The sequence below is a fragment of the Coffea arabica genome, chromosome 10e (genome assembly GCF_036785885.1).
Source record: "Coffea arabica cultivar ET-39 chromosome 10e, Coffea Arabica ET-39 HiFi, whole genome shotgun sequence".
Classification (NCBI taxonomy): domain Eukaryota; kingdom Viridiplantae; phylum Streptophyta; class Magnoliopsida; order Gentianales; family Rubiaceae; genus Coffea; species Coffea arabica.
Genome location: NC_092328.1, coordinates 43,980,242 through 44,000,652, shown reverse-complemented (window position 1 = coordinate 44,000,652; position 20,411 = coordinate 43,980,242). Strand labels below are relative to the sequence as shown.

General features: G+C 36.1%; 4 protein-coding genes across 4 annotated transcripts; 3 read left to right on the top strand and 1 right to left on the bottom strand.

Moving 5' to 3' along the window:
* The first annotated feature begins 1,222 nt into the window (after window positions 1–1,222).
* LOC113711924 (uncharacterized) lies at window positions 1,223–4,752 on the top strand. Its single transcript, XM_027235164.2, has 2 exons — window positions 1,223–4,093; window positions 4,244–4,752. Exons 1-2 carry the CDS (start codon window positions 1,357–1,359, stop codon window positions 4,519–4,521), a joined length of 3,015 nt encoding a protein of 1,004 aa, XP_027090965.1. The 5' UTR covers window positions 1,223–1,356; the 3' UTR covers window positions 4,522–4,752.
* A 4,484-nt stretch (window positions 4,753–9,236) lies between these two features.
* LOC140015259 (uncharacterized) lies at window positions 9,237–10,211 on the bottom strand. The gene has a single exon (XM_072067187.1). The coding sequence runs from the start codon at window positions 10,209–10,211 to the stop codon at window positions 9,237–9,239; it is 975 nt and encodes a 324-aa protein (XP_071923288.1).
* A 2,349-nt stretch (window positions 10,212–12,560) lies between these two features.
* LOC113711693 (uncharacterized) lies at window positions 12,561–16,115 on the top strand. Its single transcript, XM_027234863.2, has 2 exons — window positions 12,561–15,416; window positions 15,567–16,115. Exons 1-2 carry the CDS (start codon window positions 12,674–12,676, stop codon window positions 15,959–15,961), a joined length of 3,138 nt encoding a protein of 1,045 aa, XP_027090664.1. The 5' UTR covers window positions 12,561–12,673; the 3' UTR covers window positions 15,962–16,115.
* A 3,369-nt stretch (window positions 16,116–19,484) lies between these two features.
* Window positions 19,485–19,823, top strand: LOC113711522 (probable LRR receptor-like serine/threonine-protein kinase At3g47570). The gene has a single exon (XM_072067186.1). The coding sequence runs from the start codon at window positions 19,485–19,487 to the stop codon at window positions 19,821–19,823; it is 339 nt and encodes a 112-aa protein (XP_071923287.1).
* Window positions 19,824–20,411: the final 588 nt, after the last annotated feature.

Sequence of the window (20,411 nt, the reverse complement as noted above, 5' to 3'; positions counted from 1 at the left end):
GCTACTTTTCCCCAATCTATCGAGGACCAAAAAAATGGTTCTGCAATTGTCAATGAACTCCCAATTTTTGAGAATTTGGCCATCCGCTTTACCTTTATTTGGGCGAGAAACCAGTTGTATCATGTATGCATTAGGTTCAATCCTATTTGCCTCTTCAAAAGTACCCTTTTCCCACCTTTGCCCATATTATAAGTTAACAATTGCATCAACCTCTCCAACGACTTTTAATTTTCTCCACATGACTACAATTTGGAGTTCCTTTCACAAACCATACAATGTGGGCACATTAGTGTTCATATGTTTCCATAAATTCTTGTCCAGGGATACAAACAAAACCATTAGAATAATTGGCTGCAAAATGTCAAATTTTCATTGAATTGAGTGTGGCCCTTAAACTCTTTCCAAACGAATCAAATATAACCTAAACCATTTGACTATTTCGGTTGGGAGTGTCAAATTTCAATTTCGTCGGATGGTATGCAAACTTGGGCGTTACTGGTGAAGAATATTCAAGTCAATGGAGCACATAACTGTTTGAGTTCCTTTCAGAAAAATCAAATGTTAAATAGTATGCATTGCGATGATGACAATTTCAAAAGTTCGACTCTTTACACGACACTGCATTGGACGGAATGAGTGCCAGTGCGGTTTTGGTTCTGTGTAATTCAATTTGATCATTATACTTGTCACATGGTTTGGCGTGTAATCACATTATGTTATTGAACTTGTGAGAACAAAAAAAATAGTATACATTAATAAAATACTTTACATATATTTGGTATAATATTATAATATAATTATACACAAAAAATTTAAATACGTACAACACAAAAGCATTATGGCACTCAGTTCGAATCGAATGCCTACGCACAGGAATGCACTACAGTAACTTAGACTTTCTTCTTATTTATATACAAGGTAGAAATCCAATGAATCCATCATAAAGCATAAAATGACTTCGTTACACTTCTCATGGGACCTATATACAACCAAGGTTGAAGCTTCCATTGGTCCCAAGTCTACTAAGGTTTATTGTACAGGTTTTCATTTAGAAACAATGAACTTAAGCTCGAGTCTGGTCAACTCTAAGATGCAAGTGTTATTGGAATGATTGGGCGTAAAGCGTCTGTAGATGGCTTTTAAGTCTGCGGTCAAATCGCAGGGCTCAAGGCTAGCCCTCGATGCACTTTGACTAGCATCTAACCTCCAATCTATCAGTGCTTGAATCTGTCCTAGCACAAATGGAGTAACTCATGGAGCTATGATTGTTTCTAACCTGTGTACTGATTGTCAAATTTCACTAGTCTACTGTAAGTATTTTCCTACTCGAGAGGGGAATCTCATCCATTCTGGACAATGGCAAGATTTTTAATCTCAATTCATGCTACTGAAAGGATCTGTCTCGCGCTAGCACTACTGACAGTATTGGTGTTGCATGCCAAAAATCTTCCTTTGGACACGGCTTCCACAAAAACCATGGCCAGAAGAGAAGCACATAATCGTGATCGTGATGGTGATCCTGTTGCTTTATTGGATTTCAAGTCAAAAATTCAGCATGACCCTTATGGGATTATGAACTCATGGAATGACTCTCATGATTTCTGCTCATGGAAGGGTGTTCTATGCGGTCGCAAGCACAAAAGAGTGACCAGCATAGATCTTCAAAGCAGAGGCTTGGTTGGCTTCTTGTCACCTTTTCTTGGAAACCTCAGCTTTCTTCGTACGTTGATGCTAGGTAACAACACCTTCCAAGGTGGAATCCCGCCCCAGTTTGGAAATCTCTTCAGGCTCCAGGAACTGTATCTGTCATGGAACTCCCTGGAAGGCGAAATTCCAGGCAATCTATCCCAGTGCTTCAAGCTTTTGCATCTTAACCTAAGCTCCAATAAGCTAGTTGGGAGTATACCACCAGAATTCGGTTCTCTGAGGAACCTTGAATCCCTCGTGATTCGCGACAATAACCTCACAGGAATTATCCCTCCTTCCATGGGGAATTTTACTTCCCTGAGTGTACTATCTGCGGCCATAAATCATTTGGAGGGAAATATTCCCGAAGTACTAGGTCAGTTGAAAACGTTACAAGGCATTGGATTTGGCGAAAACAGACTAAATGGTAACATCCCTGTTTCTGTCTATAATCTCTCTCAACTGCAGGTCTTGTCTCTGCCAAGTAATCAGCTACATGGAACTCTTCCTTCAGCATTAGGTCTCATGCTTCCTCGGCTTGAGTATCTCCAGTTGAGAGACAATCAGTTCTGGGGGGTACTTCCAGCCTCTTTGTCAAATGCCTCTGAGCTAGGCCGGATCGAAATTGGAGACAATGGATTCAGCGGCAGAATAGCAGTTGATTTTGGAGGCCTGCAAAATTTTATTTTGCTATTTGCAGCAGATAATAATTTTGGAAGTGGGGAAGTGCTGGATGGATTGCAGTTTCTCAGTACCATGACAAACTGCAGCCAATTAGTTGCAATTGGCCTAGATCACAACCAACTGAAGGGGATCTTGCCCAACAGTATCGGTAACTTATCATCCCAATACTTGTCACTTGGTGGAAACCAAATATACGGAGAAATTCCTTCAACGGTAGGTAATCTCATCAGCTTAACAACTTTATTTCTTGAAAGTAATCAACTCACAGGAACAGTTCCTAGTACAATTGGTTATCTTCATAAAGTCCAGCGGCTGTCTCTTCATTCCAATAAATTGTCAGGAGAAATTCCAGAGTCTTTAGGAAACCTCTCCCTGTTGAATGAACTATATTTAGATGATAACCACCTGTGGGGATCCATTCCACCAGCTCTTGGAAACTGCAAGCAGTTGTTGCCCCTAGGACTTTCTAAAAACAATTTCAGTGGTTTGATACCAAAAGAGATTTTTGGGATATCTTCCCTGTCCATTTCATTAAATCTTTCTCAGAACAGTTTATCTGGAACAATCCCATCAGAGGTCGGCACCTTGAAAAATTTAGCTGGATTGGATTTTTCAGAAAATCACCTGTCAGGTGAAATTCCTGGGACCTTTGGTGGTTGTAGTAGCCTTGAAATCCTTTCCCTTGCTGGTAACTCTTTCCAGGGATCTTTTCCTGAATTCATTAGTTCTTTGAGAAGTGTCCAAATTCTTGACCTTTCTAGTAATAATTTTTCTGGACAAATCCCCCAGTATATGGCAAGTATATCAATTAAGACCCTGAATTTGTCCTTCAATGATTTCTCGGGTGAGGTGCCAAAACAAGGTATTTTTGGAAATGCTAGTGCAGTATCAGTTGTTGGGAACAGGAGACTCTGTGGAGGCATTCCTGAACTACAACTGCCGAAGTGCCACCCTCTGAGAGAGTCAAAGAAAAATATGAAGCCTCTCAGGTTCATCATACCAGTGGTGATTACAAGTTCCTTCCTGGTGATAGTAGTAATCTCAATCTCAATTTTAAGACTACGGTCACTTCAAAGGAGAAGGACCCAACCAAAATTACCAAACTTCTCAGGTAGACTCTTCCTGAGAGTCAGCTACAGACAACTTGTTCAAGCTACTAATGGTTTCTCTGCAGAAAATCTAATTGGTGCTGGTAGCTCTGGCTTCGTATACAAAGGAGTGCTGACTGAAGGAGGAAACTTGTCAGTGGCTATCAAAGTCTTTAACCTTCAACACCATGGAGCCTTCAAGAGTTTTATTGCTGAGTGTGATGCAATGACAAACATCCGGCATCGGAACCTCGTGAAGATTATAAGTTCTTCCTCAGGTCTGGATTTCCAAGGGAATGATTTTAAAGCTTTAATCTACGAGTTCATGCCCAACGGCAGTCTAGAAACTTGGTTGCATCGAGCAGATGAACATCAGCAGCACATTTTTCCTATACCAAACCTTCTTCAGCGAATTAATGTTGCTATTGATGTGGCTTGTGCCGTTGATTATCTACATCACCATTGCCACAAGCAGATTGTTCATTGCGATCTAAAACCAGGTAATGTTCTACTGGACAGCGATCTGACAGCCCATGTTGGAGATCTTGGGCCGGCAAAATATGTTCATTCAGCTCCAAATTTACAGGAAACGAGCTCTGCTGGAATCAGAGGAACTATTGGATATGTAGCTCCAGGTAAGAAAGTACAAATCTGACTGATTTTTTTAAATTAATCTTTCTTACCTATGTTCATTCAACATCATATACAAAACAACAAATTTTAAAACTGAGCTATTTTTGACAATTCATACTTTGGCTGTCTAATAAGCTTCAACATTAATGCAGAGTATGGCTTAGGTGCCGAGGTATCAAGTAGTGGAGATGTCTACAGCTTCGGAATCCTATTGCTGGAGATGATGACAGGGAAGAAGCCTACACATCCTTTGTTCACTGGAGGCCTTGATCTTCATACATATGTTGAAATGGCAATTCCTGAGCGCGTGATGGACATTGTGGATCCGGTACTTCTGTGTGAAGATCACAGAAGAACTACAGCAGCCAATAGCAGAAGCAGTCCACTGGGAGAAACAAAATGCAATTTACTAGAGCAGTGTTTGATTTAATTGCTTAAAGTTGGCTTGGCTTGCTCCAAGCACTTGCCAGAAGATAGAATAAATATGACGCAAGTTCTTTGCAGATTAAAATCTATCATGGACACATTTACCATGGCAGAGCTTTAAAATAGCTCCGATAAACAGTAAAACCTTGAAATTCGTAGTGTACTCAAACGTTTGTATTATGATCCACAAATCTCTCATTTTGATGTAAATGAACTTTTACTCTTCTTGGCTTTACAGATTTGTTTTGATCAAATCCACCCATTTTACTCTCCACATTGCAGTTAATCAAGTCATTTAACACTAGCGTTTTCCCACATTCTCGAATGAGTTGAAAGTAAATTGTTCAATTCACCTAAAGGCTTAAATAACAGTTTCTTGTTTCGGGTCCACTCAAGTTAATAATGTTTATATGTTGTCAATTTTGCCTCAGCTCATCTTATTAGTGTGGCAGTGAACTAATTAACTTCGGGTGTGAGAATCTTTAAGCGGCAATGACTGACCTTTTGCTTAATGATCTGAGGAACCTTGACGTACAAGAAGGTTGTTTTTGTGTTTGTTTGTTGTTGGGGGGGGGAAGAGATTTCTGTCTCTCATCTTGCTATAGCATTATGATCCAATCCATATAGTATGAGCCTTTGAAAAATGTTGGACATTGGGTTAAGATTCAGCTATAATTGATGGTTTCTGTAGCAGTAGCAGAATGGGATGCATGACAGTGGTGAAAATCAGCAGAAAAAGGCTTAGCATGAGCTCAAGATGAAGTTGAATCAAGCTCTAAGTTTCCAGATTAAATCCATACGTGCATAACCAGATGTTTAGGGGAAAGAAGAAAGAAAGAAAAATGCCAGGGTGTTTGGATAGAAATTATTTGTCAAAAAATTATTTGCTGCATCGCAGACACATTTTTCAATATATCATTTTATTTTTTTAATTATTTTTTTTATTTTACATATATCACATTGCAAAAGGTACTACAGTTATTATTTTAAATAATATATTAAATAATCTCCTATCTATGTATATGAATGTGAATTTGGTTAACTAGTAGTTTTTGCATCTGAATACAATCTGTATTGTAAAATGTGACATAAGTCATTTCGTGTGGAAAAAAATTATAGAATGATTAACAAAAAAGAGTACCATGTAGATCTTATTTTTAATGATGTTGCCGTTTGAAAAAAAAAAAAAAAAGATCTTATTTTTAAAATTGTTATCAAAGTTTTTGACAGTCCACGGAATGCATATAAGGGATGTATTACAGTATTTCTATATCACCTTCACTTATTAATGTTCATAACTTGAGGAGGAATATTTTGGATAATAACAAAGTTTTGAATTTATTTAATTTGGTGATTTTTCTAATAGAAGTGGAATATTTTGGAAATTTATTTCTTGATTTCTCCAAAATAAAAAATAAAATAAAATTTCAGCACTAAAAATATGGATGATAGGGGAAGTTTTGGCAGTATGAAGAAGAATGGATAAAAATAAGAAATTGGAACCGTTTTTTTTTAAGGCAAAAAGTTGATGTGACTTAGGGGAGGGAAAAAAGTGCAATAAAGATAATGTAGGGGGAAAAAATTCAAATCACCCTAAACATGAAGAGGTTTAGTGCATTTAACCCTAGCTTGAGCGGGTCCTGCCTTTCACTCCATCCCAGAATTAATCTCAAAACTTTGACCCTTTCATTTTTTTTTTTAATCCCAATAGTGGAAAGATTCAAACCTAGGGATGGCAACCGCAGGGGCTGATAGGATGGGAGGTGGCGTGGGATGGGATGGAACCCCCGCCCCGCCACTCGTTAGAATATATATATTTATATGTATATATGTAATATTTAATTTAATTACTTACAAATTTATAATAATATTATTATTAGTTACAAGTATTATATAATATAATTTAGCATATGTAATATAATTGATATTATCAGTTACACTAATAATTATACATGTCTATCTATAAAAATTATTAATTAGTTATACTAAATTTATTAATATATTTATATTAAATTCCTAATTACACTTTATACAATAACACTTTTTTGTCACAAAAAATACATTAATGACTTAGTGATTGTATTTATTTCAAAAGTAAAAACTTGACTACTTTAGTTTTTTTTTGTTTCATCATGTTAGATTGTATTCAAATAGTTTTTGTTTGATTGTTTTTATAGATTTCAATTATTAAATTACAATATTTAATGATTTTGTAATGTATTGATATTTTAGTACTTAATTATTTACTAAAATTTAACTATAATAAAATTATATGATAAATTTTTATTAATCCCGTGAAAAAAGTGAGACGGGATGGGGGCGAGACGGGGGGAACGAGAGACGGAGGAAGGAGAGGGGTGGGGAAGTATTGGGCAGCGAGGCGGCCCCCGGCCCGTTGCCATTCCTATTTAAATCCAGAGGCAGTCTGATTTTTGGTAGGACAAGCAGACCTAACTGGAATACTGAGCTTCATATTCACTTTCAAATTCCTGAAATTATACGAATTCTGAGCTTCCAGTGACCGGCAAGTAGTCAAACCTTGATAAGTTTCATTAGCAACAGCATAATAAGTCTCCGAGGTTCCTTTCAACACATAACTTGCATTATGCTGATAAAATTGACCAGAACAAGAACAATTTACAGGAACAATGATCAAAGTGCCAGAAGGAATTCTGCCCACATCCGAAATATTATTGATTCTAGCAATTTCAGTCGCATCTGTATCCAACAAATAAGCTATGGTGACGGGACTGTTGTAGGTTGAAGTTGCCCTGAAAGTCAGGTATGACCTGCAAGATTTAGCTGCTCCATTGCATTTAAATCCCATCGCTGTGCTCCAGTTTACGTTACAATCAAACTGTTTGTTGTTAAGATAGCTTTGCTGACTGTACGATTGGTGAAATTGACAAACAAGAATGAGTAAAAACATGTACTGAAAAATTGCAGTTGCAGCAGCCATGGCTTTCTTGATGAATTATCACTGGAAATTTTGTGTTTTTTTTTTGGATAGACAAAGATATTTAAAGAAAAGGGATGCAGCAAATAGCTAAGTAGAGCACTGCAGTCACTATCTGGAGAAATTTTGAAACTAACGTGTTGTTTGGTGGAAGAGAAATAGAAAATGATAAACTTGAAAGATTGGCAGTGGACAGAAACAGTTGAAAGAGTGATTATTTTAACGCGGTTTTATTGTGGAAAGTTGACTACATTCGCCTGCTTCGACCATGACTCTGCTCATTCCTCATTCCTCATTCCAGGAGTTTCTAAAAAAAAAAAAAGTATTAATTACACTAAACCGCCTAGTACCTGGGGGTAAGTGGCAGTTTGCCCCTCCTGAGATTATTTTATCGGCACTTTACCCCAAGAACTAACGGCCAATAATTATCGATTTCTAACCATCAGAAAATATGGCAAAAGATATATCATTTGCCTTTAGTAATTAGTAAATGGGATTAATTTTATGTATACTATGAGTGTATACAATATATGAACTAACCTGTTTTTTTTTTTCAAATTTTCTTTTCTCTTCTCAATTTGTCATGCCACCATTTTCTCTCTTGCCCTACTACTTAGGAAACTTAAAATATTATTTTTTTCAAGTCATTTCAGATCATTCTTTTTTTTTTTTAACAATGATAATCATTTTTGTTTTTAGTTTTAAATTTTTCATTTTTAATAGTTGATTCATCATATAACAAGATACCTGCGTAATTAACGAATACAAGTAACTAAGAATGCTAACTTCTCTTTCAAAATGTTAATTTCATTGACTAAGATTATTCTTCAACAACTTAAAAAGAAAATAAATTAAGTTCTTTCTATGGGCTTCCGTGTTTTTTTCCCCTATTGCATTAAAAATACATCACAATGAAAAGACGTGACTTTTAATTTTAAATCATATTTGGTCAAGTAATTCAGCTTTAAAACGCATAGTGACTAACCAATTTCTAAAATGAATGTAACAAATTAAAACTTACAATAAATTAAAATAAGGTTAAATAAAAAAATACTTTTATCCAAATGATTGTAACGCGTGCGAAAAAAGTAGCAATACTTTCATAAGAGATGAAAAAGAAAAGGAAAAAATGGATAAGAAAGGGCAAATGTGTTAGTGCACTAAATATGCAAGGGTATAAAAGATTTGTTTCTTATATTCTTGGACGGTAAAATTATCCTATATAGTTAACCGCTAATCTTAGAGGACAAGTTGTTGATAAAATGATTTATCAAGGGCAAAGTGCAGTAACTGCCTAACTACAAGTGGGTATAATTAAGATTTTTTCCCTGTTTACTCTTAATATTTTGGTGGTTTAAATTGTGTTTTCTCATGCCTAACTCAGAAAATAAGTATAAAATATTTTCTGACCAATGTTTTTATTGTAAACTTACCACTTTGTGGAGTAACAAAAAATATGAGGATTTAAAACGCAATATGCCTTTACTTCTCCCTCTTTTTAGTGTATACCAAACTTCTAGCATATGTGAGGTAAAATTTGTGTACATAATTTGACTTCATACACACTTTTTCCACTCAGTTATGTACGTTTCTATTCCATTTTCCCATTCACGTTATTGGTTGCGAGTCTTGTGACGCTGCTAATGGTCAATTCTTAGCATCTGTTGTGTGCCAAACGATTGGAAGTCAATTGAGTAACTCGCTAACTTTTTCTTTTTTTTTTTTTGTCTAAAACGGCAACAATTCATTCATCCAAAAACAGGTTACACATTCTGAAGCAACTGCTCCTCTACGTCTGCTTGAGCGCAGTCAAGCAACCAAACTGGAAAGTTAGCTTTCCAATCAACAATAGCATCTAACTTAAGAGCAAACTTAGCTAAAGAGTGACTAACAAAGTTGAAGTCCCTTCTAACAAAGGAAAACCAACATTCTTCAAAGTTATATTGTAGCAGTTTAATGTCCTGCAAGACAGTAGACGTAACAACATCTTCCATTCCCTTCTCAATCTTATCGATCACCACCTTACAGTCAGATTCTATAATAATTTTCTCCCAGCCTTCCGTAGCAGCTTTTACCATTGCAGCTCTTATTGCCAATGCCTCTTCAAGTACAGGTACAGAGCAAGTGAATGAAGGACATGCCCAAGTAGCAATCAGCTTTCCTTCCCAGTCCCTAGCCACGATTCCCCAACCAGCTTTTCTGTTCTGCCGGTTCAATGCAGCATCAGTATTTAGCTTGATCCACCCTTTGTCAGGGGCAGTCCATCTTCCTTTCTCCTTTTTTAGTTGCTGTGGTTCCTCCTCTTCCTCACTTCCCTCCCCTACACACTCTTGATACTCCAGCCACTCCGTTACAGCTTTATTTACCACCACCCCTGGACCTCTACCCTTCCCATTGAAATTTATCTCGTTCCTATCTTTCCAAATTTGCCATAGTAGGTTGACTGTGAATATAACATGCTCCTCACCCTTCTCCCTAGATGTAGCCTCCACTAACTCAGACCACCACAACCAGAACTTTCCCTTTAGATTCTCCAACCCATCCCATTGAATTGGTGCCACCTTCCAAATCACCTCTGCATGGCTACAAAAGAACAACATATGTTCAATCGACTCTGAGTATAAACCACAGCATTTACACACTGGATTGCCTTGCTGACATCTAGCCTTGATGCTTGCATTGACTGGCAGGATTCCCTTCAAACATTTCCAGACAAAATGCTTCAACTTATGCTTCATACTAAGCTGCCATAATTTGAGTTCAAACTCACATTGATTGACTTTGTGATTGAATTCAAGTAATTCAAATAACTTGACGAGTTCAAGTTCAAATATAATATGTTAAGTTCGAAGTTCGAACATTCATCGAGTTTAATCTAATTTAATTGCGTTTCACATTTATATGTTTTAAAAAAATTTTATTTATTAGTGTAAAAGTCTATCTTGTCCCTTGTTTAAAATAATATAAAATATAAATTTATACTACTTAAATTTTATTGGACTCGATTAAACTTGATTGGGCTCGATTTGATCAAGCTTGAGTAAGGCAAAAAATTGAGATCAAACTCTAACTCTTGCACACCTCTCAAGAGTTCAACAAGTTTGAACTCGAGTTCGAATCCGAATTTTTTTTTTTTAACTAGAATCAAATTTGAGTAGTGTACTATTCGATCTGGAATCAACTCTTTTCCCCAATGTATCGAGGACCAAAAAAATGGTTATGCAATTATCAATGAACTGTTCTTCTAATAACATTTTTCTTTCCCAATTTTTGAGAATTTGGCCATCCGCTTTAGCTTTATTTGGGCTAGAAACCAGTTGTATCATGTATGCATTAGGTTCAATCCAATTTGCCTCTTCAAAAAATACCCCTTTCCCACCTTTGCCCATATTATAAGTTAACAATTGCATCAACATCTCCAACGACTTTTAATTTTCTCCACATGACTACACAATTTGGAGTTTTCCTTTCACAAACCATACAATGTGGGATCTCAAGGCACATTAGTGCCCATGTGTTTCCATAAATTCTTGTCCAGGAATACGAACAAAACCATTAGAATAATTGGCTGCAAAATGTCAAATTTTCATTGAATTGAGTGTGGCCCTTAAACTCTTTACAAACGAATCAAATGTAACCAAAACCATTCGATTATTTGGTTGGAAGTGTCAAATTTCAATTTCTTCGGATGGTATGCAAACTTGATAGTTACTGGTGAAGAATATTCAAGTCAAGGGAGCACATAAATGTTTGAGTTCCTTTCAGAAAAATCAAAGGTTAAATAGTATGCATTACGATGATGACAATTTCAAAAGTATGACTCTTTACATGACACTGCATTGGACGGAATGAGTGCCAGTGCGGTTTTGGTTCCGTGTAATTCAATTTGGACATTATACTTGTTACATGGTTTGTCGTATGGCCCTGTTTGGCACTTGAGTTTTTTGTCAAATTTGTCTGCTATAAGTTCTTTAAAAACTTTAGCTACAGTAATCTCAAAAAACTTTTCAAAATTTTTAAACTATACACTTAAAAATATTCAAAAATTTATACACCTTAAAAAATTTTTTAAAAACTTTTACAGTAAACTACAGTAAAGTTTTAGACAAACACCCAAAAAACTCACTTGCCAGACGGATGTATATTGAACTTGTGAAAAAAAAAAATAGTGTACATTAATAAAATACTTTACATATATTCGGTATAATATTATAATATAATTTTACACAAAAAAATGTTAAATATGTACAACACAAAAGCATTATGGCACTCAATTCGAATCGCATGCATACGTGTAGGAAACTGAGATTTAAAACCAAGATGGATGGGCTGCTACGCTAACTTGACTATCCTCTTATTTATATGCAAGGTAGAAATCCATTGAATCCATCATAAAGCATAAAATGACTTCTTACACTTGTCATGGAACCTATATAAAACCAAGGTTGAAGCTTCCAAGTTGATCCCCGTTGAGGACAATTATTGTATAATCCTTCCTATACAATCAAAAACGGTATAGATGAATAAAATATCCCATGCACTCATCCTCCAAGAATAGAGTAATTGGACACGATAAGGTATAACAAGTAAACCAAATATAATTTAGGACAAGTTATGTTGAGATCTCCATGCGCATATTTGATCGGTGTATATTTTATATAATTTAATATGCATGAATATTGTTTTACTATATACATGTGTTCATGTACATTAAATTAGTATAGTATATGAATACAATCACGTTTGTAAACGTATGCTAACTTTTGTAAAAAGTATAACAATCGTATCAATTGTATCAAACGTCAATCATACTTGTTCCGATCTGGGTCAAATGTACGCAAAAACCTAATTAATAGTTTACAGTTGTATTGGTCCCAAGTCTACTAAGGTTTATTGCACAGCTTTTCATTTAGAAGCAAAGAACTTAAGCTGGAGTCTGGTCACTCTAAGATGCAAGCGTTATCCGGAATGATTGGGCGTAAAGCGTCTGTAGGTGGCTTTCTAAGTCTGCGGTCAAATCCCGGGGCTCAAGTCTAGCCCTCAATGCATTTTGACTAGCATCTAACCTCAATCTATCAATGCTTGAATCTGTCCTTGCACAAATGGAGTAACCTATGTACTGATTATCAAATTTCACTAGTCTACTGTAAGTATTTTCCTACTTGAGAGCGGAATCTCATCCACAATTCCACTCTGGACAATGGCAAGATTTTTAATCTCAATTCATGCAACTGAAAGGATTTGTCTCGCGCTAGCACTGCTGACGGTATTGGTGTTGCATGCCAAAAATCTTCCTTTGGACACGGCTTCCACAAAAACCATGGCCAGAAGAGAAGCACATAATCGTGATCGTGATCGTGATTGTGATCCTGCTGCTTTATTGGATTTCAAGTCAAAAATTCAGCATGACCCTTATGGGATTATGAACTCATGGAATGACTCTCATGATTTCTGCTCATGGAAGGGTGTTCTATGCGGTCGCAAGCACAAAAGAGTGACCAGCATTGATCTTCAAAGCGGAGGCTTGGTTGGCTTCTTGTCACCTTTTCTTGGAAACCTCAGCTTTCTTCGTACGTTGATGCTAAGTAACAACACCTTCCAAGGTGGAATCCCGCCCCAGTTTGGAAATCTATTCAGGCTGCAGGAACTGCATCTGTCACGGAACTCCCTGGAAGGCGAAATTCCGAGCAATCTATCCAAGTGCTTCAAGCTTTTGCATCTTAACCTAAGCCACAATAATCTAGTTGGGAGTATACCACCAGAATTTGGTTACCTGAGGAACCTTGAATCCCTCATGATTCGCCACAATAACCTTAGGGGAAATATCCCTCCTTCCATGGGGAATTGTACTTCCCTGAGTACACTATCTGCGGCTGAAAATCATTTGGAGGGAAAAATTCCCGAAGAATTAGGTCAGTTGAAAACGTTAAAACGCATTGGATTTGGCGATAACAGACTAAATGGTAACATCCCTGTTTCTGTCTATAATCTTTCTAAACTGGAGGTTCTGTCTCTGCCAAGTAATCAGCTACATGGAAATCTTCCTTCAGCATTAGGTCTCATGCTTCCTCAGCTTGAGTATCTCCAGTTGAGTGACAATCAGTTCTGGGGGGTACTTCCAGCCTCTTTGTCGAATGCCTCTGAGCTAGGCCGGATCGACATTGGAGGCAATGGATTCAGCGGCAGAATAACAGTTGATTTTGGAGGCCTGCAAAATTTTATTTTGCTAGCTGCTGCACATAATAATTTTGGAAGTGGGGAAGTACTGGATGGATTGCAGTTTCTCAGTACCATGACAAACTGCAGCCAATTATGGGTAATTGAACTAGGTGGCAACCAACTAAAGGGGATCTTGCCCAACAGTATCGGTAACTTATCATCCCAACACTTGTGGCTTCGTGGAAACCAAATATACGGAGAAATTCCTTCAACGGTAGGTAATCTCATCAGCTTAACGACTTTATTTCTTGACAGTAATCAACTCACAGGGACAGTTCCTAGTACAATTGGTTATCTTCAGAAAGTCCAGCGGCTGTCTCTTCAATCCAATAAATTGTCAGGAGAAATTCCGGAGTCTGTAGGAAACCTCTCACTGTTGAATGAACTATATTTAGATGATAACCACCTAGGGGGATCGATTCCACCAGCTCTTGGAAACTGCAAGCAGTTGTTACTCCTAGGACTTTCCCAAAACAACTTGAGTGGTACGATACCAAAAGAGATTTTTGGGATATTTTCCCTGTCCATTTCATTAAATCTTTCTCATAACAGTTTATCTGGAACAATCCCATCAGAGGTTGGCAGCTTGAAAATTTTAGATGGATTGGATTTTTCAGAAAATCACCTGTCAGGTGAACTTCCTGGGACCTTTGGTGGTTGTAGTAGCCTTGAAATCCTTTTCCTTGCTGGTAACTCTTTCCAGGGATCTTTTCCAGAATTTATCAGTTCTTTGAAAGGTATTCAAAATCTTAACCTTTCTAGTAACAATTTTTCTGGACCAATCCCCCAATTTTTAGTAAGAATGTCCATAAAGTCCCTGAATTTGTCCTTCAATGATTTTGTGGGCGAGCTACCAACACAAGGCATTTTTGGAAATGCTAGTGCTATATCAGTTGTTGGGAACAAAAGACTCTGTGGAGGCATTCCCCAACTACAGCTACCAAAGTGCCACCCCCTAAGAGAGTCAAAGAAAAATAAGAAGCTTCTCAGGTTCATCATGCCAGTGGTAATTACAAGTTCCTTCCTGGTGATAGCGGTAATCTCAATCTCAATTTTCCGACTATGGTCATTTAAAAGGAGGAGGACCCAACCAAAGTCACCAAACTTCTCAGGTAGACTCTTCCTGAGAGTCAGCTACAGACAACTTGTTCAAGCTACTAATGGTTTCTCTGCAGAAAATCTAATTGGTGCTGGTAGCTCTGGCTCCGTATACAAAGGAGTGCTGACTGAAGGAGGAAACTTGTCGGTGGCTATCAAAGTCTTTAACCTTCAACACCATGGAGCCTTCAAGAGTTTTATTGCTGAGTGTGATGCAATGAGAAACATCCGGCATCGGAACCTCGTGAAGATTATAAGTTCTTCCTCAGGTCTGGATTTCCAAGGGAATGATTTTAAAGCTTTAATCTACGAGTTCATGCCCAACGGCAGTCTAGAAACTTGGTTGCATCTAACAGATGAACATCAGCAGCACATTTTTCCTATACCAAACCTTCTTCAGAGAATTAATGCTGCTATTGATGTGACTTGTGCCGTTGATTATCTACATCACCATTGCCACAAGCAGATTGTTCATTGCGATCTAAAACCAAGTAATGTTCTACTTGACAGCGATCTGACAGCCCATGTTGGAGATCTTGGGCTGGCAAAATATGTTCATTCAGCTCTAAATTTACAGGAAACGAGCTCTGCTGGAATCAGAGGAACTATTGGATATGTAGCTCCAGGTAAGAAAGTACAAATCTGACTGATTTTTTTAAATTAATCTTTCTTACCTATGTTCATTCAACATCATATACAAAACAACAAATTTTAAAACTGAGCTATTTTTGACAATTCATACTTTGGCTGTCTAACAAGCTTCACCATTAATACAGAGTATGGCTTAGGTGCCGAGGTATCAAGTAATGGAGATGTCTACAGCTTCGGAATCCTATTGCTGGAGATGATGACAGGGAAGAAGCCTACACATCCTTTGTTCACTGGAGGCCTTGATCTTCATACATACGTTGAAATGGCAATTCCTGAGCGTGTGATGGACATTGTGGATCCAGTACTTCTGTGTGAAGATCACAGAAGAACTACAGCAGCCAATAACAGAAGCAGTCCACTAGGAGAAACAAAATGCAATTTACTAGAGCAGTGTTTGATTTCATTGCTTAAAGTTGGCTTGGCTTGCTCCATGCACTTGCCAGAAGATAGAATAAATATGACGCAAGTTGTTTGCAGATTAAAATCTATCAAGGACACATTTACCATGGCAGAGCTTTAAAATAGCTCCGATAAACAGAAAAACCTTGGAAATTCATAGTGTACTCAAACGTTTGTATTATGATCCACAAATCTCTCATTTTGATGTAAATGAACTTTTACTCTTCTTGGCTTTACACATTTGTTTTGATCAAATCCCCCCAATTTACTCTCCACATTGCAGTTAATCAAGTCATTTAACACTAGCCTTTTCGCACATTCTCGAATGAGTTGAAAGTAAATTGTTCAATTCACCTTACGGCTTAAATAACTGTTTCTTGTTTCGGGTCAACTCAAGTTAACAATGTCTATATGCTGTCAATTTTGCCTCAGCTCATCTTATTAGTGTGGCAGTGAACTAATTAACTTCAGGTGTGACAATCTTTAAGCAGCAATGACTGACCTTTTGCTTAATGATCTGAGGAACCTTGAAGTACAAGAAGGTTGTTTTTGTTTTGGGAGAGAGGAAGAGATTTCAGTCTTTCATCTTGCTATTGCATTATGATCCAATCCATACAGTATGAGCCTTAGAAAAATGTTGGACATTGGATTAAGATTCAGCTATAATTGATGGTTTCTGTAGCAGTGGCAGGGTGGGATGCATGACAGTGGTGAAAATCAGCAGAAAAGGCTTAGCATGAGCTCAAGATGAAGTTGATCAAGCTCCAAGTTTCCAAATTAAATCCATACGTGCATAACCAGATGTTTAGGGGAAAGAAGAAAGAAAGAAAGAAAAATGCCGGGGTGTTTGGATAGAAATTATTTGTCAAAAAATTGTTTGCTTACGTCACAGACACATTTTTCACCATATCATTTTATTTTTTTAATTATTTTTTTATTTCATATATATCATATTCCAAAAAGTATTACAGTTATTCTTTTAAATAATCTCCTGTCTATGTATATGAATGTGAATTTGGTAAACTACTAGTTTTGCATCTGAATACATTCTGTATTGTAAAATGTGACCTAAGTCGTTTCGTGTGGAAAAAATTATAGAATGATTAACAAAAAAGAGTACCATGTAAAACTTTTTTTTTTAATTGTTATCAAAGTTTTAACTGTCCACGGAATGCATATAATGGATATATTACCATATTTCTATATCACCTTCACTTATTAATGTTTATAATTTGAGGAGGAATATTTTGGATAATAGCAAAGTTTTGAATTTATTTAATTTGGTGATTTTTCTAATAGAAGTGGAATATTTTGGAAATTTATTTCTTGATTTCTCAAAAAAAAGAAAATAAAATTTCAGCACTAAAAATATGGATGATAGGAGAAGTTTGGGCAGTATGAAGAAGAATGGATAAAAAAAAAAAAAAGAAATTGGAACCGTTTTTTTTAAGGCAAAAAGTTGATGTGGCTTAGGGGAGGGAAAAAAGTGCAATAAAGATAATGTAGGGGGAAAAAATTCAAATCACCCTAAACATTAAGAGGTTTAGTGCATTTAACCCTAGTTTGAGAGGGTCCTGCCTTTCACTTCATCCCAGAATTACTCTCAAAACTTTGACCCTTTCTTTTTTTTTTTTAATCCCAATAGTGGAAGGCTAGAATTTAAGAAGTCGAAAGGAATAAGGGGAAAGATTCAAACCTAGGGATGGCAACCGCGGAGGCTAATCACCCTGCCCCATCCCTCGCCCCCCACTCGTTAGTGTGTGTATATATATATATATATATATATGTATGTAATATTTAATTTAATTAGTTACAAACTTATAATAATAATGTTATTAATTATAAGTATTATATAATGTATATTAATATATGTAATACAATTGATATTATCAATTAGACTAATAATTATACATATCTACTAATAGAAATTATTAATTAGTTATACTAAATTTACTAATATATTTATACTAAATTTCTAATTACACTTAACACAATAATATTTTTTGTCAAAAAAAAATACAATAAAGACTTAGTGATTATATTTATTTCAAAAGTGAAAACTTGACTACTTTAGTTTTATTTGTTTCATCATGTTAGATTGTATTCAAATAATTTTTGTTTGATTGTTCTTACAGATTTCAATTGTTAAATTACAATGTATAACGATTTAGTAATGTATTGATATTTTAGTACTTAATCATTTGCTAAAATTTAACTACAATGAAATTATATGACAAATTTTTATTAATCCCACGGCGAAAGTAGGGCGGGGTGGGGGCGAGGTGGGGGGAAGCGGGGGATGGGAGGCAAGGCAGGGGTGGGGGGAAGTATTGGACAGCGAAGCGGGGTCCCCGCCCCAAACCCGCCCCGTTGCTATTCCTATTTAAACTCATAACCTTTAAGACCTCAAACCTCCTCAATCTTTTACATGACACTGTATTGGAGGCATATGTGTAGATAATTAAAATCTAAAATCTTTTATGGGGGTTGCCGTAATTTGGTCATTTCAATTCCAACGTATTTTTTTTAAGAATTTCAAAAATAATAAATTTTTTCCCTATAACAGTATATCAAAAACCTACCCCCTTCTTATAATTTTCGAATCCGTCTCTGCCCTTTTTCCAATTTTCCCAATAATTTATGATCTGGTTGCAACAAAACATCGTCGTCTAAACTTTTGGTGAAGTGACATTGTTCAAGTGGACTAGTCTCAAGAAACCTATTGGGATTAATATACATATGTGTGTATATATATATATAGGTAGATTGATCAAAACCCCCTACCTAAACTCTTCACCATGATGTAGCTTTGTAATCAATCGCCAGTCCTATGATGTTAATAGTTAACAGTCCTAATCACCACCATTTTTTCTTGATGATTCAAACATACAAATTGTGATGATCAAATAATCAAATTACAGGAAAAATTACAAGATTTTGGATTTATCTAATGCAACCAGGACGAATTCATGTGGAAGATGTAAAGAAAATGTTTGGATAGGAGATTTTTAGAAAATATTATTTGGAATAACATTATAGCATTTTTTATGATGTAATGTATGTGAAATTAAAAGACAGGAGTAAATCTTTCCTACACTGACGGTGTATACACTATTATCGTTGGATTCATGACATGAGTACAAAAGTTGAATTTCAAACTCAAATTTTGCATAGTTATCATTCATCCAATGCTGATAGTGTATACACTGTCAGTGTAGGAAAGATTAATCCAAAAGGACAGTTAAGAATATTAAGAAAAAAAGTAGTTAGAAGTGTTTGTGATACTAACTAACTATATATATATATATATATATATATATATATATATATATATATTGTTTGTGATATATATTTAGGTAGAAACTTGTAGTATTGTTTGTGATACAAACAATATGTAAAATATCTCGGATATTATGTAGAAACCCATAATATTTAACAACATTTCTATTTAAAGTGTTCAAGACTAGCCAAATTTAATGGAGTTCAACTGTATATTTTGTTCTTTTGCTTAAGCATGAGACTATTAGTTTTGTTCAAGCAATAAGCTTTAATTGGTGTTGGTAGCACTGGCTCAGTATATAAAGGAACACTGACTGAAGCTGGAAACTTAGCAGTGGCAATCAAAGCCTTTAACCTTTTCCACCATGGATCTTTTAAAGAGTTTTAGTGCTGAGTGTGAAGCAATGAGAAACATCCGGCATCGAAACCTTGTGAAGATTGTAAGTTCTTCCTCCGGTCTGGATTTCCAAGGGAATGAATTTAGAGCTTTAATCTATGAGTTCATGCCTAATGGGAGTCTAGAAAAATGGTTGCATCCAACAGAAGAAGATCAGCAGAAGATGTTTCATAGACTGAACCTTCTTCAAAGAATTAATGTTGTTATTGATGTGGCTTGTGCCCTCGATTACCTACATCATCATTGCCACAGGCAGATTGCTCATTGCGATCTTAAACCAAACAATATTTTCTTGACAGTGATCTGATAGCCCATGTTGGAGATTTTGGGCTGTCAAAGTATCTTCATTCACCTCCCAGATCATTAGAAAGCACCTCTGCTGGGATCAGAGGAACTATAGGATATGTCATATGTGGCTCCAGGAAAGAAAGAACACATATATTTGATTCTTTATTGTTTGTACATATAATTATGCAACATCATATAAAAAACACGAAAATTTTCCCTTGATATAAATTGTTTTTGACATTTTATGTTTAAACTTTGGCTGTCTGAAATGGTTCTGCAATTATCAATGAACTGTCCTTCTAATAACAACATTTTTCTTTCCCAATTTTTGAGAATTTGGCCATCCGCTTTACCTTTATTTGGCTAGAAACCAGTTGTATCCTGTATGCATTAGGTTCAATCCAATTTGCCTCTTCAAAAAATTACCCTTTTCCCACCTTTGCCCATATTATAAGTTAACAATTGCATCAACCTCTCCAACGACTTTTAATTTTCTCCACATGACTACGCAATTTGGAGTTTTCCTTTCACAAACCATACAATGTGGGATCTCAAGCACATTAGTGCCCATGCCTTAGCATAAATTCTTGTCCAGGGATACAAACAA